We start from the raw sequence: 24,378 nt of genomic DNA, 5'->3' as shown, positions 1-24,378 counted from the left end.
AAAAGCTCTTTTCAATGAAACACGTCTTGGATATAACTGAACATACACCATAATTTGCTCGCTGGTTTATTTGTCAGACATTTTGATTGTTGTCTTGTGTTTTTTGGTCTTGCAATTGTACACTTCTTGCTTGAAATATTCATGTTATAAATATTTGGATACTGTTCGTGTGTGATATTTGTGATAACTGTATGTGCCCATATGCTTCAATTCTAGAAATGACTGGAATATAGTACCGGTACATTGTATGCGTACTACCTGTATATTTCTCACTAGCTATGTGTGTTGTATGTTCCTATTGGAGATTTGTCTATGATGTTTGTGAATACATATACTACAGTTAAACCTGTGTATAGTGACCACAAAGGAGACTTGGTTAAAATGATCTTTATAGACAGGAGGTTGGACATAAAATCAAAATCAAAGAAGTTGACTTGAGGAAATTAAAAAAACAGAATGCTCATTATTATGTTGGTATCTAAACAAAGGTGAATCTGCAAGAATATTGCTGAAAGGGTGATAACACAAGACAGGTGGTCTTTATAGAAAGGTTGCTTTTATGATAAACCGGTACCTTAGAACTACCTATTAAAAATTGGTCACTATGGTCATTATATAGTGGTGATCACCAATCCAGGTTTGATAGTACCTGTATGTTTCTCACTAGCTATGTGTGCAGTATGATTCTATTGCAATATTGTGACTGATGTAGTATATTATATTACTTGTATTCTCACTTTCAACATCTGAATTGTCTCTTGATTAATTTGCAGGTTGCTCTTGGTGGCGATGTCACTCCATTAAATCTTGTATTACCCGCTCAACTTATACATTTTCTTAATTTATATGAAAGATTATTCCATAAAATCCTAGACAATGTAAGGTAAGAGTATATTTCTTTATATTGATTATATTTAATAATTTATTTATATATATTTTTTTCTCATAGACAATGTTAACTGAATGATTTCTTCCTCACATTAGACATTAAGTCATCAATTACATAAAATGATAGAAGCTCCTAATTCCGAAAGTTTGGAAAAAAACTGTGGTTTTTACAAAGTTCTTTTTGTACAAAGTATATAGTTTTTACATGATTCTTTTTGTATAAAGTATGGCATCAACAAGATATCTTTGTACAAACTGTAGTATTTACAAAATTGTTATACCTGGTACATCATGTATATAAAATAATGGTTTACACATATGCTTACCAACAGAAACAAGTATAAATGCAACAATCGGTCATATGACAGAGAGTTCTACAATGAACCGAGTAAGCTAATCTAAGCTCAGAACAAGTTGTTACCTAAACAAATAACAAAGTTTTCGTTGTTCTTTCAGAATAATTCCGTGTAGAAATCTACTTCCTTTTTCAAAAGACAAAGGAGAAAACGAGGAGTTGCTGCACACACAGTTGAACCTAGAAAAGGTATGGTCTCCAAGTTTTGTATGTTTAATATGTATCCTTTGTCTTCATAATTCAAGGTGGTGGCCATTTTGAAAAATACGCATATATAGTAGTAAAAGTTTAAGCGAGAGAGTTATCACCTGCGCATATGGCAGACAGCCATGGCATGTCGTTATTTACAAACATGTGTTTACCCATGAGCCTTTGTGTTTTTAGCATGCATTTTTATTGTCACTTAAAATGGCAGCCATTCAACGCATTGCTTTCTGGATACCTTCATGGATATGTGATATAAATAGTATCAGTGGTTCTTTAGTTGGGGTTTGCAACACACATAGTACGGTATTGTGACATGTCAAGATCCCATTCAAGTTTCTTCTCGTAGATAGCGAGACTGATGCTACGACCTTCTGACATAAAATACATCAATGTTCAAGGTTTGTAATAAAACATGTTTTACCACTATCATAGTGCAAAAATGTAATATATCGAAAATGTGCAGAAAATATAGTTCTCGTAATCCGTCATTTTGATCCACCTGGACCTCCCAGTATCCTAGTTACCTTGGGCATGCGCATTCGCATTGTTCAGAATTGGGAACGCTTATGCGAGAGCGAGATTGAAATGGGATTTTGGTATCATGTCACACTACTTGCAAACGCCAAGTAATGTACCTCTGATAGTATGTCATACCTGTAAAGTAATGATTGTCATGTTGTCTTGTCCACTAACTAAATTCCTCAATGGCAATGTAGATGGCAGTGTCACATAAATGGTATAACTCGGAAAGTACCGGTACATAGTTTCAATGTAACATACATCACAGTGTCGTCCGCAGGCAATTTGTTACAATTGTAACATGAAAATCTTTTGGCCATACAATGAGCCTTCATGCATAATTATTTAGTGTTATTTGTATACTATTTAATAATAGATGGAGACTGTGACTGTGAATCATTTTGCTCAACCACATGGGCTTGCCATCACACATAGAGATGGGTGGAAGATTGTATATTCAGGAGATACTATGCCTTGTAATGGGTTAGTAGATATAGGTAAGCATCAGCAAATATTCAAGTAATTATTGTGTTGAATGACTTGAAATTAAAACTATCGTATACAGTACATACACTTAGTATTTAATTAATACTTACTTTACCGTTCACTCTATTTATTCTCATTATTTAAAGAGATTATAGTGTTGAAAAAGATATTTATTCATGTGCGATTCTGCTTCATTGTTGCACAAAGTCAGCTTCCTATTAATTAGTGTTGACTAGGAACATGTTATTGTCCGCACACTTATTACACCTCAATACTTTTTTGCAAGGTATGAATGCTGATATTTTAATACATGAATCTACTTTCGAAGACGGTTTAGAGGACGAAGCACTCGATAAAAGACACAGGTAACAATTAAATTTCAGAAAGTCTGTAACAAATATTGTAAATGGTTAACCAACCCTAACACCTAAGTCTTAAATTCATAAGTGTAATTTCTTTGTTTACTTTCAGTACTATGTCACAAGCCATAGATATCAGCAATCAAATGAAAGCCAAATTTGTTTTATTGACACATTTTAGTCAACGTTATCCAAAAATACCAATTATTGATGCAAAAGATGATAGAACACAGAAAACTGGTATTGCATTTGACCATATGAAGGTAAGGTATTCTGTGTCATATCATGAATGCAACATAATACAATACTGCACGTTTAGTATTAGGCAATCATCTATTCAGTGTCATGTTTTTGTTTTAAGAGACTTACATGTATATTTCGGGTTCCTTGTCTGTACAGCTGAGACATGCCTTGATTGATTTTTTTAAAAGTTTTTACTAAAACGAGTCATAATGGCATACTAATGCTTGTCAAGCCGTTTTTCTTTTTATGACCGTTTATTGGTGTTAATTTACTCCCAAAATATGGACTTTTAGTGGAAAAAACAAATCCAAAGCAAGTACTTCCTGCTTTGCCTCATGAACTGTTGCACGAGGAAATACAAAAATGTCAAAAGTAAAGTGTATAATCCATCAATAAATGACAGCAAGGTACATGCCTGTCTATAATGGCACACATATGTTGTGCTATTTCATGGAATAAAAATTGTTCCATTTCGCTTTTTAACATGTCATTTATATAAGTTTCACATGACTTTCAAGACAAAAAAATTGAGGTAATCGGTTACTTATATTATGTCAGAGCATACTTGTACGAAGTTTTGTGTCAAAATGTACTCATTTAGTAAAGTTTTGAAGATGAATGCATGAAAGTACAGCTTCAGTATTATACCGGGTAATCAAATTACAACCCCGTTTTTCTTTTTGAAAAAATACATTGTAGACTGATATTTTATCTTTATTAGTATATGTTTGCACATGATGGGCATATTAGGTTATAGCTATTGCATTATTTTCACCATTCATGTTGTATCAGTACTTTGCAACTTTGTCTGAAAAATTGTATGCAACCATATGTTGCAAGGACAAAAACATTTTTACTAAATTACATTTTTTCTGATAAGTTAAAATAAACTATTCAGCAACATCATATGCAGTTGTATACAACAATAATTGTCTTTATTTGTCAGGTAACGATTGAAGATTTACCGATATTACCACAACTTGTACCTGTATTACAATGCCTGTTTCTGGAGGCCATTATGGAGATGGAGGAAAGAACTTTCAAGCGTACACAGAGGGAGCGAGCTCTTGCTGAATGAACTATGAGGGCATGCATCAATACCCATATAATTTGGTTACCTTACAAATGAGGGTACATATTTAAATATTGACAACACACGCATCATGCGAGTCTTACAGTAGCCACAGCCATAAACGTCTACAAGTCTCATAGTAGCTCGAACTGTGAACATACCAAGTCTGCAGCACATTTACAAGCATGCTCAATACAGTAAGCAACAAATTGCTCCACTGTAATTTTGAAAGTTTGGTAAATGTACAAACGTATTGGAGATAAATTCGAAAGATTATTTATTGAACTATTATTTTTAATTCAATAGCCCAATGAGCTTGACCTTAATTTAAAGATTATTCATAATTCGTATCTTTATCAGAGTCTTAGGACTTATATGACATATTTGGTGGTAAGAATTTGTACAATTTTGGATATATTTGAGGATTCGTCCTCGTTACAAATTACTGCAGTAACAGAGATGTCCATGTTTCATAGAATACTATTCAAAAGTATTAACAAAACGATCGTCAACTACATGTATTTCTGACATGATTTTGAGTACTTAAATTCTACAATTCAGATCCCAAAACTGTATTAATGCATAATTGAATATATACGTTTCCCTCGGTTGCACAAATGTCATTGTGTACACTGTTCATATACTTTATTTGCTCTGTTAGTAGCACATGTGTCGAAGTAAATTTATACAGAGGTGTTTCCATGGTCAAAATAAATCGTATTTTAATAATTCAGGATAGTTTATATGCAGTATTTAAAATACGTTTTATTATTATACATCTGTCACCATAATTTGCACGTAATTTTTAGGTATTTTCATCCTACCATATAAGGAAATTTGAATTCCAAATGTGCAAGTGTGGCTGAATCGGGGTTTGAATGGAGTCCACACAAAGAAGTTTGCTAATTATGTTCTAAACTTTTTAGATTTCTGCATTCCCATGATGTATCCGTGGAAGGAAAAGATGTACAAGGTTATTGCAAGAATACCTCAAAGTATACACTCTGACAATAGTGAAATATTGTCATGCACAACAGACCTGAGTGAAGTTCTAATATCTGAACAATGCACAATACCAGTGCATTATCAGACTTCCATGACATCAACCAATCATGTTCAACTGATTCTGTTGGTATGTGTATTTAGCAGAGCAGCCACTTTGCTGCAATCTATTGAAAGTAAGCCTCCAAGACCCGTTGATTCAGGTTTTATCGTAGATGGACGACGCAACATTTCAAATGTAACAAGGTTTGAAAGTCTACCAGACATTCCTGATAAGTTGAAGATGTTGGTCTTTAAGTTTGAACGCAAGCAGTGTTGTTGCACTTGGTATAATAATTTTATAGGGTATTATAATAATTTTTTATTAATTGTATAATGGCCTCCGGCCCATTACAATCATGCAAATTAATTATTGACAAGAAATAAATTTACATTACAAAATATGTATGAAAATATAGATGAAGAGTGTGTCAATACAAAATATAAGCCCTATATAATAATGTGATGGGGATATTAATATATATATACATACAAGCTTATTAGGTTATTCTCATTTGATCTTTGATTAAAAAACACTTATAAATAAATAGAGCCAAAGAGTTAATGATTTGGCTTTGAGAGGAACTTAATAGTTGTACTAGAGTATTCAAATTTGGGGGTTGTGTCTCATTTGGAAGATACTTTTTCCTAATTGTGTCCCATGCAGTGCATTTTAGTAAAAAATGATATTCATCATCAATTTCTTGCAGGCACAAATGACAAATACGGCTCTCCCTAGGGATATTATTATGTCTGCCTCTTTCTATTTCTAAGGGATGGCACGCACATCTTAATCTTGCTATTGCTCTGCGCAATTTTAATTGTGGCAATGACACATAGTTTTCAATCCCAAAATTTGTTTTGTATTGCCTATAATACTGCGTTTTTTCGACAGAACAAACGTCTATATACCAATCTGTAATTCCAGTATCTTTGACCCTTTCACAAACTTTATACAAGAACATATCAGAGTCCCCCACCCCTTGATTAAACCAGACATAACCAAATCCATATTTAAATAGCAGTTCTTTAATTTCTGTGGCCCATGACCTTTGTCCTTTTTCGTCCAGTGAAAGTAGCATCCGGTAAGCTTTCTGGGGTAATCTGTTTTCATCCATGCTAGTAATTTTTAACCAATATTTCACACATCGTTTAACATGGTAACAAAATAAGGGTAGCCTCCCACAATCCCCTAATACTGTACAAGTTGGAGCATTTTTACCTACACCGAGGTATTGCCTACAATAAGATGTATGTACACTTTCTAAATGTTGATATTGACCATATCCCCAAATTTCAGACCCATATGTAAGTACTGGTTGAATTAATGTGTCAAAAATCTTAAAATACAAGTCTGCTTTAAAACATTGCATATTTCCTAAGTATCTTTTGATTGCAATCAATTTCTTTTTGCCTTTTATAGCTAAATTTTCTGTGGTAATATTAAAAGAGCATTTACATGACATTACCAATCCCAAGTATTCATATGAACTAACAGTACTAAGTTGCTTGTTCCCGAAGTACCACTTTTCATATTTACTGAGATATCCCCCATTTCTGTATACTACAATTTTAGTTTTATTTAAGTTGATATTTAGATCCCACTTGTTTGTAAACTCATACAATATACTAATTAGTCTTTTCAAGCCCAAAACAGAATTTGAAAATAAAGCAATGTCGTCAGCATACAATAATGAAAACAACTCTAACATGTCGTTCGGGATCAATTGTATTCCTCTATACCCAGAGTCATCCAACATGCTTTGTAGCTCATTAATGTAAAATGAGAATAAAATAGGGCTGATCATGCACCCTTGTCGAACCCCATTCTTCAATTCAAAGAATCTCGAAGTGACTCCTCCTTCACGAACACATGATTTGACGTCTTTATAAATACTTTGTAAAATTACATACATTTTCCCGTTGATACCATTATTGGCCAGTCTAAACAATAAAAAATCCCTGTTAACAGAGTCGAATGCCTTCTGGAAATCTATATAGAGGCAATACAATTTCCCCCCTTTCCTGGCTAACTGTTTCTGAATTATGGCATATAATGTAAATATTTGATCAATAGTTGAATAGCCCTCCCTAAATCCAGCCTGTGTCTCTGGGATTATATCAAAAACCCTTGCCCATTTTGATAGTCGTGCTTCAATGATACTGGTGAAGATTTTTCCAAATATACTCATGAGTGATATAGCTCTATAGTTACCGGGATCATTTCGACTGTTTTTCTTGTGGATAGGAATAATAATACCTTTTGACCAACCTTCCGGAAAGATACCGGTATTAAAAATTAAGTTAAAAAGGGCATTCAAAAATGTTATCGACACATCACATGAAAATTTAAAAAATTCAGCGATTAAAAGGTCAGGACCTGCAGATTTGCCATTTCTAAGTTTATGTATTGACTGAATAATTTCTTCATTCGTTATTGGCACATTCAATGATGTGTCAGTTTCCCCAAATTCTGTAGAATGCGGATCAAAACTATACAGAAAGTTTTTAACTTCAGTAAGATGCTCTCGATCTATGTTATTGTTACATGAATCCTGGTTATACAGTTTTTCGAAGTACATGGCCCAATCTTGTAATGGGATTATAGATGTTTGATTTTTACTCTTATTCTTTCTAATAGTTTCCCAGATACATTTTTCACTTGTTATGTTTTCTCTAATTGTATCCTGCAATTTTTCGTTATATGTATGTTTCTTTTTTCTCACCAGTGAGCGAAATGAATTACGGGCACTTCTGTAGTTATTTAAATCAATCTCACGACCAGTATCACGATATCGACGTAAACGGGAAAGTTTATATAATTTTGCCATGCGACATTCCTCATCATACCATGGTTGTTTATTTTGTCTGTGTGAAGATAATCTTTTGTTAGGGATCTGTACTTGCATAATTTCTCCCGATTCTTTTAAAATATCTGTAAATTGTGTAACTGTTTCATTTAAATTATGAGCCCCGAGTTGATTAGTCAATAAATTAATTTCAGCAGTTTTCTCCAGAACACGTGTTTTATAAATTTGCAATAGTTCGTTGTTCCAACGAAATTTCACAATGGAATTATTTCCGATCGAATTTTCGTCTGAATTAAGTACACCAGAAATTCTAAGTTTATAACAAAGTGGAAAATGGTCAGACTCACTCCTGACTGGTATTGTGAAGGATGTCACATAGCCATACAAATCCAGGGATACCAGGGCGTAGTCGACTACACTTCTACCATCATTTGCAATACACGTGAATTCACCAGGCTCTTTTCTGCCGTTTAACATACATACAGACAGGTGTTTGCACATAGACAGAAGTGAAATGCCAAAATTATTACGGGTAAGGTCCCTAGAATGGCGTGGAATATCAAAATCACACTGCATATAATTAGGATCGATTCCAATGCTATAACGAGCATCATCATGTAACATGTAATCAGGGTCAGATGCGGTTCTAGCATTGAAATCCCCAGCCATTATTATGCTAATATCACCAGCATTACATTGTGACAAAGAATTTACCACGTCATTTTCAAGTTTAATTATACCATCCATTACGTCATCATTCTGTAAATACCACGTTGAGCCTTCTGGAGGGACATATGCAGAAACAAGCAAAATGTCATTTTCAAAACCAAAAAATAGACTATCTAATAACAAAATCACCGCCCCCGTGGTTTCAGGAAGCATTCGTTTAACCCCTTTTAAATAACTTTTTTTAACATAAGTGACGACACCGCCACTTGCTCTTCCCCGGTTCTTAAACTTCACAGCGGGACAATTAAATGCTACATAACCAGAAAACAAATTTACATCATCTATATCAATACACCATGTTTCAAGTAAACTAAATACATCAAAATTATTACAAAAACAATGAAAATCTGTGTCATCTTGTTTACATAATAGACCATGCACATTCCATGACATAAAAGATATTGCTGCATGTGCACCTCGTAAGTTTGAGCCTTGGCCACATTCTTAGCTATTGTGTTGGCGTAGTTGTTTAACAGCTTGGCTAGCTTCGTCATAGATGTAAACCAATCGAACACCGGATGGTTTGTATACAATTAGCTTATCATAGCGTACGGTAACTTTATTACTCCGGTCATCTTGTAACAACGAGTCGCGATATGCAAATAGTTTCTTTCTTTTCATGCGAATTCGTTTTGAAAAGTCTTCTTGAATAAAAATATCAGACCCTTTCAGTTTGTATGCGTTTTTCCTTATTTCTTCTTTATCTTTATAATCATTAAATTTAGTTGCAATTAGCTTTGCCCCGGCCACCACTGGTCCATTAACAATACGATGCGCTCTTTCAATTCCTATCTCCCTGTCTATTCCCAATTTCCCTCACCTTTATCTCGGATTGTTCCCATGTTTCATTTCTCTGATCTTGCTTAACACCAGAGAAAATCAAATTACATCTTCTTGTTCTGTTATCCAAATCATCGTAGTCATCTCTCATTTCCTTCATCATATCGTGCATCTGTTTTAGCTCGGACCCTAAATTTTCGCTCATTTCATGGCTACTGTTCCTCCTTAATCTATCAATATCTTCACGCATAGTAACCATGTCGTCTTCTATATTATTCATTCTCCCTTCAAACAGCTCAAAGCGCTTATTTATGTTTTCTAATACATTGGAAATGCCCCGCAATTGACCTTCCATTGTGTCCTTTAGTTGTTTAATGTCCTGTCGTACTGGGTCGTCTAAATTCGATTTACTTCTCAAATTTCTGCGTGCACCTCCACCGACCTCATCCGAGTCACCATAGTTTGGACCAGGGTTCACTTCCACATTACCAATTACTAAGAGACAGAATAGGCATGTCCGAACTGCTAATGTTGTTTTACCACATAACAATAGAGAACAATAGGTCACTACCAATATGGCGAAAGTACCGTCACCTTTACTCAGTTTCCCGCCACTAAATCTGCCTATTCTTGTTCTATAGGTAATCACATCCACACCCATCATCAAAACATGTCACTATATACCTCGTTAGATGGAAACGTTGTCAGATCCTACCGATCGTGTCTCAAATTCGGCAAAATTCAGGAAAGATACGGAGCTCCAACGTAAACGATGCACTGCCACTCACCGACACCCAATCCAATCAATCTTTTATAGGGTACATAATATATGAAGGTCACAAAACAGTCATGGTTCCTGAAGTTGACTTTGTATCTAGGTGGCAATATTGAGATAATGCCCAGCAAGAACAAAGACGATCAAATATGAACCATGGAAGGTGAAATGTTTTGTTCATTGGCCAGTTTGTGGCAAGTCATAGTATCGAGAAAACCAAGTTGGATGTAAACTATAAGAAATGACCCAAAAAAAATTTAAAAAAAACTTCCTGCCTATCAACTATTTGCCTGTTACTGGAAACTTCAAATTTGTTGCATTCACAAATCCCATATTGTCCTGGTCATTTATAAACTTTGCACTTTTGTCTCCATATAAAATAGTATATGCCAGTTCAATGTGCATATTAGTAATGCCAACAGTTTTGGTTCTTGTATTTGCACACTTATCCTGAAAAGTACGTGCGAGTAGGCCCTCACCGGCTAATATACAATAATGTAAAAGGGAGTTCACGTACATTTTACATAGGGGATGCATATGGATACAAATATCAACAAGCAGCCTCTCGGCTGAGATAGCTCCGCTGTTAGCAATGCACATTTCAATTAAAGAAAATGAACAATATGCATAGTATCAATGCAACAAGACTTCAAAAATATCATTTTTCACCACAAATGATTGTGCTTTTTAACAAGAAATAAATATCACTTTTAACCAAAAATATTCATCAAAATTAGAGAAATCATTACAAAATGAACAAATCTGAGAGAGCTCCACATGTAGTACCTATATATGTAATATCAAAACAATTGGACTACCCAAGGAAGATATACACCAAGTATCAAAGCAATCATGCTTGTAGTTTTTAAGAAGTCGAAAAAGTAAAACATTGACACGGACAGTCACTCATGATAAGCTTCGCTCAACAAAGTAGACAGCAGAGCTAAAAATCTGGCTACTAACTTGGAGTAGCTAGATATCTATAGACCACTAGTTAGTAGAACTCTTCAAACATTAAGTGTGGGAATTTGTTGCATTAAAACCCATGTGTACACTTTATTAGTTTTATTTCCTTCATCCAATTTACAAATACAAAAGGTCTAGACATTTCAACTCATGAAATAATCCAAGTGCTATATCACTGTGTACATCTGATCTATCACTGAAAAATATAAATGCTGTGTTACAACAGAAAACGCCAAGTGTGAACCAGATGTGCAAGGGAGTATCAACACATTTATTGGCCTTGCTGAAAATTTACAAATCACCTGCAAAAAATAATTACAGCACTATTTCTATGACAATTAAATCGGCAGCTATATCATTTTTCAACAAAGCATTTAGTTGAGACCACAGCTGATGACAAAAAAAACAAAACAGTGACATTGCCTACTGTAAAGCCAATGGTGTAATGCAAGTTCTTTTTTAGTAAACACCTCGATAAATCAAACAAATTTTTTTTTTTTGGGGGGGGGGGGGGGGGGGCATTTCAGCAAATTCTTGCACATCCCTAAGACTAAAATGTAATGTACTAGTACTGCAGATGATACAGGGTGTACATGGAAATATCTAGACATTAACAAACACTCAAACATAAAAAATAGTATTAAAAATATCACGTGATGAGATAAAGATTACATGATTTTGTTGAACTCAACTCCTGAAAATGTTTCTAACACTTGTGTACTTAATATTTTTAGACTGTTAGTGTATGTGTGTGTATATATATATATATCTGTGTGTTTGTGTGCGTTTGTCTAGTCCTCTTCGGCTGAACCAGAAGCTTCGATGTCTGATTGATCACCATTCCTACTTCCATCAGGTTCCGGCGTTGGTGTGCGACTGAAAATAACAAGATAGCATAATTTGATTTGAAAACTGCAATACATGTACCAGAGTATTTGTCTAAGAATACAAACTTGTATAATGGAACACAAGTTTGAAGTGATCATTGAACGACACTGGTTACTGCATTAGATATACTGAGAAGTGGGTGTATTAAATAGCAAAGTTTCATTCTCAGAATAATGCTCTATAGCAAATAACCTTAAACAGTGTAGGTTATTAAAAAATTAAAAGAAAATATTTCTGACTTAGGTTTTTCATTGAGGTGTGCTTCTAATGTAGTTAACATGTGTAATGTGTATTTGCTCTGTAAGTTATAGCACATGCTCTTAAAGTGCCTTGAAATGCTTACTACCATGATGTCCAAAATCACTTGCTAGTATGTGAATATTATCAGTTTATATATATTCCTCATTTGCATACTAACAAGTATTTTCCTGGTGACGTCACCAGAGGTCACCACAGCATTCTGGAGAATGCTCTACATGTAGGCCCCAATTTATTGCCTTTAAAATAAGCTAGCTATTCTTTAACCAAATTTTGAATCTCAAATATTTAACTATTATTAGCATAGTAAAAATGCGATTCATTTTGGGATTAATTTCATAATCTGTTATGGCTTACAATGGTTTATTTTAGTTTGATACATATAAATCAACATGAAAATCACCTATAGCAACGAGAAATATTGCACAATCAAATGTTTGATTCATTTTGCATAGTAAAAATTGATTACAATCACTCTAATCACAGGTAGCAATATGCAGGTACTAACGCATGTATGCATTTGACTCCTAATGATTCCACTAAACATTAACTTAAATCAATTTAACCATGGCATACTCAACTAAAGATGTGTGGAAATTATTATCTGCCAGAATATTATTACATGTTTACCTTTTTTCAGGAGAAAGGCGTTCTCGTGAGTATGAGCGTCTTCTCTCACCAGACATAGAGCGGCTTGTATTCTTGGCAGAAAATGACCTACGAAAATAAACCAACAAGCCCATATATTAAAGTCGTATTAAACTAGAATAAACAACAATGCACGCATCTAAAAATTACAAATACAAGTATTTGCAATTCACATTCCCTACCGTATTTAATATAAAGACCAAAAAAAATATATAGAATTCTATCGTAATAGTAGTTTTGGAGTGTGACGTAGAATATAACAGCTGAGTGAAAACCTGCATCTCATGGTATTTTTTCACTATGGAGATACACATGCTATGCATGCTACAATGATATCTTGTTTATAGCAAGAAAAAAAATGTCAACAGCAAGTGCACGTACTTTAGCTCCTAGCCCTGCGCTTGTGAAATTTTTTACATTGCAATTTTATAGCTTTAAAAATTGCGCATATGCAAAAAGCATATGATGTTTCAATATTTACTCGAGTAAAATAATAAATGGATTGAGACAGCCATCTTGTGTAGACTTGACAAATCAAAGTGACATGCATCCACCTGCAGTAATGGTTTGAAGAAAATCAAGCACCACATGCCTAAGATCTGGTGGTCAAAATACCCAAGAGTTGGCAGTTGGCCATCATATTACAGACAACATTGTATGCTGGTGCGTGTGCCATGATGAACATTCTAAGGCATATAAAATTTGAAGCGAGTTTCTCAAAGCATGTCTGGAATATACATGTCTGTATGGAATAGAATTTGTCAAAAATAAGTGGCCACTAGTCGGCCATTTCGAGTCAAGTTTGCAAAATCAAAGTGGTGTGCATCAACTAGCCATAATGGTTAACCCTTCCCTGTAGTTTGAAGCAAATCGGTCAACACCGAGATCTAGCTACGTACACAGAAATATACCTGATTTTAGTACATTTTTAAACCACTTTGATCAGATGACGAAATTACTGTATGTGCGAATGCATTTTATGATGTACTGTATGTATAAGTTTGAACTTAATTAATTGCTCAAAGCGTGTGCCAGACACATGTCTAAAATAGAACTTGTCTAAAACAAAATGGGCAGCCAGTCTGCCATTCTGCATCAAATTTACAAAGTGGCATGCATTAACTATGCTTGTACTCATATTGGTTAATCCTTCCACCATATTTCAAGTAAATCAGCCAACATACGCCCAAGAACTAGTTTTTGACATACCATAAAATTAGATATTTTGACAACAAAAATGGTCACTAGTCGGCTATCTATGCATTAGGCATTAACAATAAGTAGATTTTCAAGATACAACTCCGGAGGTCATGTATGACCGAAATATGTTGATTAATTTACATTAAAATGGTGTCGCCATCCCGAGTCTGATGGTCAAACAAATACATGTGCATATGCAAGACAAGATGTACATGTATATACAAAGTTTGTACATGGTCAAGGCAGTACAGATACAGTACCAGAAACACATTCATTTAAAAAAAAAATGGCCATTAGTTGATCACGAATCAAATGGATATGCACATATATCCCAATATATACACGTGTGAATTTTGTATGTCATTGGCTGAGGCATGTTCAAATGCACAAAGGTCAAACTGTTAAGTCTTTAGACTGCATTCAAACAGCGACTAAAAATACATACCTGCTTCCACTTCTGCTACGACTTCTACTATATTTACCACCAGAAGATCGACGAGGAGGTGGCGATCGAGAATAAGATCGTCTGGGTGACCTGAAGTAAATAATAGCAAGTCAATAAAAGTAATACAAATCAAGTTTTTCTATATGGTTTACACTTCTGAGCTAAAATCAATGAAGCACTGATGCTTAAGCAGATTGCAACAATATTTGTATAACCGGGGAGAGACAATAGTTTTTATTATTATCCACGGTTGAAATACCAAGAACTATATGAAAATTTTGATCTTTATTTGAAATGCATACACATGCAATTTGTACGCTGTTGTGTTGTTACTCCTTCATTCTTGTGACAGTGTTCCCCCCAGGCAAAAATGTATTGCATACTTTCAAATTTGTAAATTAGAACATGTTTTATTAGATTATGTTATTCATAGCAAAGATACTGAATATACCTTTTTACTTTCATTGGTGATTTACATTTCAAGAGTTTCGTTGAATATCATTCAATTTTTGTTTACAGTAAGTGTAATGTACACATGTATTTTAACTAAAGTTTTGTCAAACTCTTGAATGTGCTTTTTTTCAGGAATCTTTGCATCAGGATATGTAGTTTGTTTGATTTCTTTGTGTTGATTAAGTTGATTTTTGATCATTTTATTTTGAGGTGATTTAAAAACAAAATCAGACGAGTTTCCCCAAGAATTCAACTTTGATGTTTGCATGTATAACTATGCTATCAAAAACAAAATTGTTTTATATCTCAAACTAGTTATTCTCCTCTATTGTTAATATGCTTTGTTTTTCCCTGGTATGATTATTACTTCATTGCATACACAAATTACATGTACCGGGTACAACTTATTTACATACTTTTTGAGCATTCGGGAGTTTGTTTATAAGAATAACTTCAATAGTCAATCTAGGATTTTAATTTGGAAATTTATTTCAAATTATGCTGGGGCCTATTTGAAAATTTTATGGTACTATCATTCTGACACATGTAATGTCCATAAAAAATAGACCACTTCAAATGATAACAACGATGCTGAATGGTCCTGGGGAGAACACTGCATGTAGACAAGTCTATCACCTTCAGCAATGTCCAAGGAAAAAGTAACAAGTGTTAAACTCAATTAAACTAATTCACATTTGGACCTCGTATACAGAACTGCAACAGTACATTGACAGATGAACTAAATACGAGTATACCAGATTTTAACAGCAATTATATATTCAAGCGTCGAACAGTTTTAGCAAACACTGAGTGAGGTTATATCAAATAAGTCTTCAGAATGGCGTAAAACTACTCAACACCAGACAACTTGTTTTTAATTAATTGTTTTTTGTTAGAGGATAAAACCTATTTGCAATTACATGGCTTTGTATCGCCTCCTACCTGACTTGAAACGCTGTGCAGAAAACATCTTTAAGAGGTCAAAACATTGAGCCTTACAATGACAATAAGGCCAGCAGTGTTGATAATAAATTGAAAAGTTGTGGTGGTGGTGATGGTGGTAGTAGTTGTTGAAGGGCTGGAGTTGTTAAATAATATAACGTTGATTGTAGTCGTAGTTGTGTGGCGGTGGCCTGTTGCACGATCGCTAGGCATGCTCAGAAATGTTGCATGATGTTGTTGCCAACTGATGTAGGTGGTGTTGGTTGAGGTGATGATAACTGATTGATGTTGGGCCGAAGGAGTTCATGTTGAAGGTCGAGTTGAACGGATTTTTGACATTGCAGAAGTTGTACAGCATGAACTAGTTGTAGATGCACTAGTAGTTGTTGATTGTTGGGCTGTAGGAGGGGCTATAGACCCTGCAAAGGTGTGCACCCAAGTCATTATTCCAAAATATAAACACATGATAACAATAGCAACCTTACATCCCTATTATCAACGTGCACAAGCAAAACATAATCAATTAATGATCTACATTGATGTAAGGAAACAGCAGTTAAACATTATGCACACAAATTAAAAAAAAATGTTTCAGCTTAAAAAATGTGGAATTTTGATTTTTTAAATTTTATGAATATGCCAGTTTCACACGTGCAAGACATTGAAAAAAAAAATCCAAATAAAGTGTTGATTAGTGATGTAAAAAAACATGGTACTCCTGTAATGTCATGAGGGACGTAGACTAAAACAACATAGTGAAAACTGAACATCATGCGCTTATAAAGCAATGATTATTTTAGTTCATGGCATGCCAACAAATTAGGCATATACAATTTTTAATTCAGGAAAGCATTATTTGACTGTTTTTATGTACAATAGAAAAACAAAATCAAATCATTGTATTAGCAATTTATATAAAAAATATTGAAATTAAAAATAAAATATGAAATGACAATGATAACAGACTTCATTTCTAGACTTTTTAAGCTCTGAGGAAGAAAAATTTACACAGTTCCATTACATAAACACATACCTTCTGCTGGGTCGGCGGTCATAATCACGATCATCATAATGACTTCTACGTGGTGGTGGGGGAGGTCCCCTCTCTCTGTATCGAGGCCTTCTGCTCTTACCACTAGATTGCTCAACTCTGACACGCCTTCCGCATATAACCCTGTAATAGTTAACCCATGTGATGCAAGTAAATAATACTGCAGGCACATCAAAACGAATAGAAGCCTCTGCAAGACTTCATGGGCATGAAATTATTTTGATAGACCTAATATAAAAATGTGATTCCAGGTAGTAAAAATAGAGAATGAATTTTATAAGAATAGGATACAAATGGAAATTTTTTTTGTGCATGAATAAATTTTTGGTTAATTTAATAAACAGTGATACATTTTTTGTTTGAATGAAAATACAGACATATGTCATATGATCTAGCATTTGCAAGTTTGGCAATAATTTTAAACATACAACAACTTCTTTACGCTCTAGCTTTGTAAAAATACAAATCTGCCTAAAAATAGTCAATCAATTTTGTTATCAATTAGCAGCTCCTACAGACATACATTGTACAAGACCAGCTCCAGTTTAGATAACTACAACTCACATAATTACAACATTTATCTCACCTTCCATCCAGTCCTCTAACTGAATCACTTGCATCTCTTGGGTCTTCAAACTCTACAAATGCAAAACCAGGCGGGTTCCTTGCAACCCAGACATTGCGCAACGGCCCATAGTGACTGAAAGCTCTTTCTAGTTCATGTTTAGCTGCCCCAGATCCCAAGTCACCTACGTAGACTTTACAGTCCAGGCCACATGTGTCCCGCCAATGAGACATGCTTGACTAGAAGAAAAAAATGAGAGTTATGAATTCTGAGTCAATATCTCATTGCACAACACCAGTTTCTTACAGAGACAGCAAATAATTTCTACATGATAAGAATGCCCACTTATTGTACAAGAAGACAATGTTCTCTTGATAAATCAATTCCCAGATAATAGACACATAAAACAATGTTTTATCCCTATGCAAATGAAAAAACCTGTTAAACTAATTAATATGTACAATTCCAATGGCAAACAATAGACTGACAATTATGTACACAACAATCAATGGAGTCTAAAAGTTGAACCAAGTGCAGACTTTCTTTCACTTAGTTAAATATTTAGCAAGCCTACAAAGGCAATCAACAATAACTTTCAGTTTTGTTATATTCTTACCATTATGAAGCGCCTTTGTTCAGACTTTCAGGAATTATGGCGCTATATAAGTTTAAAATAATAATAATAATGACTTAGTATAGAACACACACAATTTTTGGTTTATAGGTGCTTGTAATAAAGCAAATATGGCATAAATGTAATAATCAAATGAGCTTTGCAATTCCTGATTCCTGTAATGCAATTCTTTTTGTGCATATGTAAACTACCTTGCAACCACAGCGTAGGACAAAAATATAAAAAGTCAAATAAAAGCAACAAACAGGCGATCCAGCAGACAGTGGCACATTTGTAATAGTTTTTAAAAGATTCTCTAAGACAAGCCTATGTCACAAACTGGTCAAAATCCCCCAAACATTGCAGCAACCAATCACAGACTAGCTTAAACAATAGCTTTCCCTGACGATAATACTTAGCAACGTTATTTCCCTCACACTAACTTTAAATTTTTTTTTGTTTTTGTCTAGTTTCCGTTTCCGGTCTGTCTTAGAGAATCACGGAATATAAAGACAATATGACACTATAGACAAAGATAATTTTCATGTTCGTTTTTCTTACTTAGGCAGAATAGTGTCCAAATTTCCAGAGGCTGACAAGAGTTGGTTGAAAGGTGATTGCACTTTTATTAGAAAAGATTTTTTTATGCTACGAGTTGGAAACCTGTATTGCGCGACTCAACGAGTTGGAAAATTAGGCCTTACCTTCCGGTTTGTTGCCCTTGGGTCACGCGCAAGCGCAAATGCTATCAATATTCGGGAATTCATGCAAAATAATATTGCAAATTACCACGGACCATTACCATTTTCATATTGGTTTAAACAATTTTTGAGCCAAGACGTTAACAGAATATTGTTGAATAATGCGTCGCAAACTTCCAATTATAAATAAGCAATCAAAAATGTAAAAACATGGCCTACGGCCAGAGAAAACGTGCTTTAGAATACAGTTATGGAGTTACCCGATTCAAAATCACGACGTTGAGATACTATTATTACAAATTATCAAAGAACACCACATAAATTTAAAACGAAATCTTTGAATCAAAAATTATTATCACATCGTTATATGCATAGTCTAGTGTTTTCGTAACAAACGAGAACCTAAACAAGCACGGACACAAACTTAACGAAACGCAACGATTTCTTTTGTCACGACGACACTAACCCAATAATTTGCCAGGATTTTACGACTACAAAATGCCTCCATACTTACCCAAAAAACCCTAAACCTTGTCAGTAATCTTCTCGGCAAATCTCAGAATTGTATAACAGGCATAAATTGCAGTAATAATGCCTGAAAGAAATGAGAAACGCTTACAAAAAAAACCGGGAACAAACGCGCATAAATCCACCCTTTCTCACCAATCAAGAAAAATGGCGTCACATCATCGCAGGGTATCACCACAGAGGGCAGTATCCCATTGGAGCGCCATCACAGGTGGTATACAGTAACAACTAGACTCAAAAACGGGAAATGCAATTTTATTTTAACAATTTCATCTTGAATTTCATCATTATTATTACAGTGTGTGGTGTATAAACGGTTACAGAACAAAGCATGAGAGTAAGCCCTCAAATATAAATATACGGACAGTCGAACTTTTCAAACTTCAAAGTCGACAAAAAGCAATATATTTTCTCGCATCACACCATCGATAACGCTGATCGATAATATGTTTATTAAAGGGAGGTGGTCGTCGTGCTGCGCATGTGCGACATTTGTGTTGATAAACATTGATTTTCCCACAATCCAATGCGCTCTTCTAATGGGAATCACAAGTATGAGGTTTGACCTGGGCGCGACTTGCACCATTTACCGCTAGTGACTCCTTCGATACTTTCCAAGCACCTAAGCAATACCTAATTAAAGCTTGATAATCACTCTCCCTTGCAGAATCGTCGTGACATAGGGAGCCACAGAGAGCCGCAACTAAATTGTGGGACGTTCCCTGACGACTACCTAGCTTAGTGATAAAAGACCCATAGTCTCGGCGACGGAGAATGCTTGATAATGTCTCAGTTTGTACTCGTTAATCTGCACAGGCAATGTACAGGCAATTTGGAAATAGTACTAAAAGTTTTAATCTTCATGTGAATAGTGAATGTGAATAGTCTTGAAACCTTTTTTTACGTACAATCATACAATATTGAATATACGTGGAAATGCGTTTGCAATAGACCATTTACGGGTTCATGTATCACGTGATATTTTTTTTTCCAAATACGGCATAATTATTTACCATGTTGTCTTCCTTGTTTGTAGTTGTTTGTTATAAAAAGAATGCTAGTACAAGTTTTTGCAGGTACACATTCGACTTATAACAGTACATGTACCACGTAATTCTGGAAATGTCACGGTGAAGTCGCTTTGTACACAATTACAATGTAGGTATAAACATGAGCTGTTAAATCGCACGATGTGCGCAATGCACGGACATTGAGGGGCATATGTACGCAGAGCTACTGACGTAATTTATCACATAACATATGACGCGCACGTGAAACACTTGTAACACGTATACTGTGCTGTGTAAAGCAGGTCATTGCCGATGCCTTCGCTGCTATCGTTAACTGTTACAAGCCCATTGAACATCTCGTTATATTCAACAGCGCACGGCTTCTTATCTCATCAAATCATCAAAGTTAATAACACAACTCGCCAACTTTGTCCTTATCTGGCCGTCGTCGATCACGTTAGAGCAAATAAAAGATATAGTATAGACTATTTTTATCAAATATGATAAATAGTAATTTAGAACAACGGTAATTGTGACATTCGTATGTAAATAGAGGGCTCACAGTCATACTGGCATATATTTGATACCACGCACTAATCACTTAATGTACTACTGTACGCTTATCATGTATGTTGACTTAGCTTATCATATTTTGACGTGTTTGCAATACCATGCCAACACACGTAACACAACAATAGAGCGTTGCATAGTTCTTGTGATTGGTACCTGTACGGAGCCAACAACGACTATGCCCCTCGTCTTGGATTAATAAAACTTGGTAAAGCGTATAGAAAAACACGAGTTGGAAATATAGCAACCACGCAGGTAATATTAATTTATTGTCAGATTGTATTTCCTAATTATTATAGTAGATCATGTGAATTTAAAGCTGCCCTCCTTAATCCCCGGGATGGAATGTACCGTGGAGTTATGGACAGTATGCTCCATATTTTGCACACAGCATATCAGTGACCTCACCACATTATATAGTTAAATTTAAATTTCATGCAACCGTGTGACCAACTTAATGCATTAACTTTAAAAACATACTAAGCTTATGTCATGGCACATCATTCTTATTTGTGTTTAGATCAGTTAATGTGTCCTTTGTTTCAAACGTTATAGTAATTTAGCAATGAAAATGAACATAACCAATCTAATGAGATACATCACGGAATGTGTAAGATCCAATCGATATTTAATTGTTTAACCATGAACGCGGAAAATTGAAAATCACTAAAAAAAATTGACAATTTGGTGAGTGAATTCCACGGAAAGAATTACTTTGTTATTTCCTCATAGCCTGGTGGCCATTTTGAATTGAATATATGTCAAAATAGTTGAGGTTCATAATTAAACAAATCCCGGGTACGTTTTTTTTCCCCTCGAACTTTTAAATAAACAATCACATGGAATACATTCCTAAAAATATTAGGCAATGTGAAAAATGTGTTACCGCGCTCACCCTTGATTGTGACTCAACTTGCCGCTTCGACCCCTTAGATGTACTTATGTGATATCTTGTTTATTCCATTATCTATTTTGCAGCTTTTAAAAAAAAACACTTAAGAAGAGATCGTAATCTGTGCGTATTCAAAAGAAAGTGCAAACAATTAGTTCTAGATTTATGTATACGTGAAAAGACCCCCTCGATAATAAATGACCAACTCCTAATTGTGTTGCAAGAGACTGTTTTGCTCACCGTTCCAACCTCTTCTTTATTTGTTCTAAACAATTCCCGTTTAGCAGGAAAGAAGTTTTTATGATGGGTCTGCAACTTGTGAAATTGAGTACTCCCACACGGTCGCTATCGTTAATTAACGGGCTGGTAATGGAACCCGGCCCACAACAGTCTGTTAATTAACCATAGTGTCCTCACAGTCGTACTCTATCAGATACAGATTACTTCAAATAAGGAAATGTTCAAAGTTTATTGTTGCTCTGACATACAGAGCGCAGTGATTATATCCACACTCGGCATATAGGTGCCCATTGTCATGTTAATAACTGTCTCGATTAATTAACTATGATATTTTAATTACATTTACAGTCATGCATATAATGCAACGCCGCTATGATATACTTATAAGTTTTTTCGTACTGTACACTCAGCTGAAATACATTAATATCGCAAATCAGTCCTATTGTCAGTATTGTATTCTCGTCATTGGGATTTAGCTAAATCGATTAGGGGCTATGTTTGACTGGTATTACTTTAAGGGGATTCCTGGTTTGATTATGACTGGGAGTTTAGTCAACACTACGTGACATGCCCACTCCAACTACATGATATGCGGCTGATGTGACACTGAGGGTCACGCTGTACGATGTGTCGTGTGTGCAGGTAGTGAGCACGTGCAAGTAGTTAGTGAGACATGGTGACAAGACAGCCCGAGGAATGGTAGGATATTTTAAAATTGAGCATGTAGAGGGAGGTGTCTTAGATTTTGGCAATTGTCTTGCAACAACGCAATGAGGTGTTGATATCGTAATTTCGCATATCTTTGTTGTTAACAAACGACATTATTTAATTAAGAGTGGATATTCCGTTCCAATATGACAGTGAACAACGAGAAGGTATACAATGTTCCAGTTTTGTAGCCAACTCATGTTGTGTAACTGTGGTAATCAGAGTAGTAAATAAGAATATCAACAAATCTGACAGTATGAACTCATAATTCCACTTGAAATCACAGACGTTTTACATTAAAGTAATTATATATTTTTACCGTTTTGTAAAAACACATTTAAGTATATGTCATGACTTTTTACGTATAAATTTGTTATAATCTTAATTATGATTATACGATGCAAATAATGATCTCATTTTTTTTTTATCGCAGTACTTAAAGATCTTTTACTAGGAGAACATTTTGGAACGTGCTTCGACCAAGAAATAAGTTTATACAATAGTGTCTGCACACGAAATACTTTTAGCAAAGTGTGCGTACCCAGGCAACTTTCTATTTACTCTGGGGCTCACACTTTGGTATTTTTGGCGGGACGACCAGTATGTGGTTTTGGATTCTGATCTGTGCCACTGTGTGAAAACAATTGTAGCTTTATTGTTCCTGAGTTTTGATTATTGTTATATGGTCAGAATGGTCTCACGTCTCACGAGATGCACAATAATAACATTATTCCGATGATTTAATTTATTGTTAAACGTCTGGTTTATTGGTTAATTTTGGAATTGATTTTAGTCAACTTTACTGTTTATTATGTATATAGGGCACCGAAGAGCCACTGTTATACTGATATATTAATATAATAGGGTTAATTAGAATAGCCCCGAGTAGTTAAATCTTCAATGGGGAGATGTTTATAAATCTCATACTAGGTCTATTGCAATATACAGTGTGAAGTACATTGTTCTTGTGATATATATACTAATATTAATAATCGATACTTCAATTGAAGAAATGACCAAAGTTTATTGTTCTCCTCTGGGTTCGGCCAGGCGTTTATGGGTAGCCTGCTTGCTTATACGCTCCTAGCGTCATGACGGTCTGCTGTGAGAATCTACAGGAGTATGCAGAACGCCTCCCCAACTAGATGGCACGACGCCAATAAAAGTAGTAAAACCGGGCTCCTCAGTACCCGGGATTTCACATTTGTTATTTTTCACTTTGACTCTCACTAATTTAAGAATATAATATGAAAATAAATCTTACTAACGGCTCTGGACTTTTAGGGGATTGTTCTTTGGTGACATACATGACGATAACACCGAATCATACACGGCAGCTTGAACTGTCTGCTTTTTCAAGGTGCATAGGGGTGTGGTGAGGTAGGATAAAATGGTGGTATGGTTGGTGGACGATAGAATGGCCTGGGCTATGGTTG

The 24,378-nt window shown here is 34.9% G+C and overlaps 2 protein-coding genes across 6 annotated transcripts in view; one reads left to right on the top strand and one right to left on the bottom strand.

The window, feature by feature from the left end:
- LOC102808666 (zinc phosphodiesterase ELAC protein 2-like) overlaps positions 1-8,189 on the top strand; it is a 40,696-nt gene extending 32,507 nt beyond the window's left edge. For 3 of the 4 annotated variants that reach the window (XM_085499975.1, XM_085499968.1, XM_085499981.1), the window contains 6 exons: positions 774-883; positions 1,345-1,432; positions 2,346-2,466; positions 2,742-2,820; positions 2,927-3,077; positions 4,004-4,862. In XM_085499975.1, the coding sequence (XP_085356101.1) occupies positions 774-883; positions 1,345-1,432; positions 2,346-2,466; positions 2,742-2,820; positions 2,927-3,077; positions 4,004-4,135 (681 nt within the window). In that variant the 3' untranslated portion in view covers positions 4,136-4,862. Of the gene's footprint in view, positions 1-773; positions 884-1,344; positions 1,433-2,345; positions 2,467-2,741; positions 2,821-2,926; positions 3,078-4,003; positions 4,863-5,055 lie in introns of those variants that run through there. The other variant, XR_014929671.1, reaches the window with a different exon arrangement.
- Positions 8,190-11,480: 3,291 nt separating this feature from the next.
- LOC100373211 (uncharacterized) lies at positions 11,481-19,677 on the bottom strand. 2 transcript variants are annotated; one of them, XM_006815639.3, is made up of 7 exons: positions 19,509-19,677; positions 18,297-18,338; positions 17,702-17,919; positions 17,098-17,238; positions 14,670-14,759; positions 13,007-13,093; positions 11,481-12,106 (listed from the first exon to the last, which is right to left on the bottom strand). In XM_006815639.3, exons 2-7 carry the CDS (start codon positions 18,297-18,299, stop codon positions 12,022-12,024), a joined length of 624 nt encoding a protein of 207 aa, XP_006815702.1. In that variant the 5' UTR covers positions 18,300-18,338; positions 19,509-19,677; the 3' UTR covers positions 11,481-12,021. The 2 variants fall into 2 exon arrangements, with proteins under 2 accessions (XP_006815702.1, XP_002734102.1); XM_002734056.4 differs by lacking the exon at positions 18,297-18,338.
- Positions 19,678-24,378: the final 4,701 nt, after the last annotated feature.

The sequence above is a fragment of the Saccoglossus kowalevskii genome, chromosome 1 (genome assembly GCF_978046115.1).
Source record: "Saccoglossus kowalevskii chromosome 1, keSacKowa6.1, whole genome shotgun sequence".
NCBI classification, from domain to species: domain Eukaryota; kingdom Metazoa; phylum Hemichordata; class Enteropneusta; family Harrimaniidae; genus Saccoglossus; species Saccoglossus kowalevskii.
The sequence above is the reverse complement of the archived record's forward strand: the minus strand, read 5'-3'. Positions and strand labels throughout refer to the sequence as shown.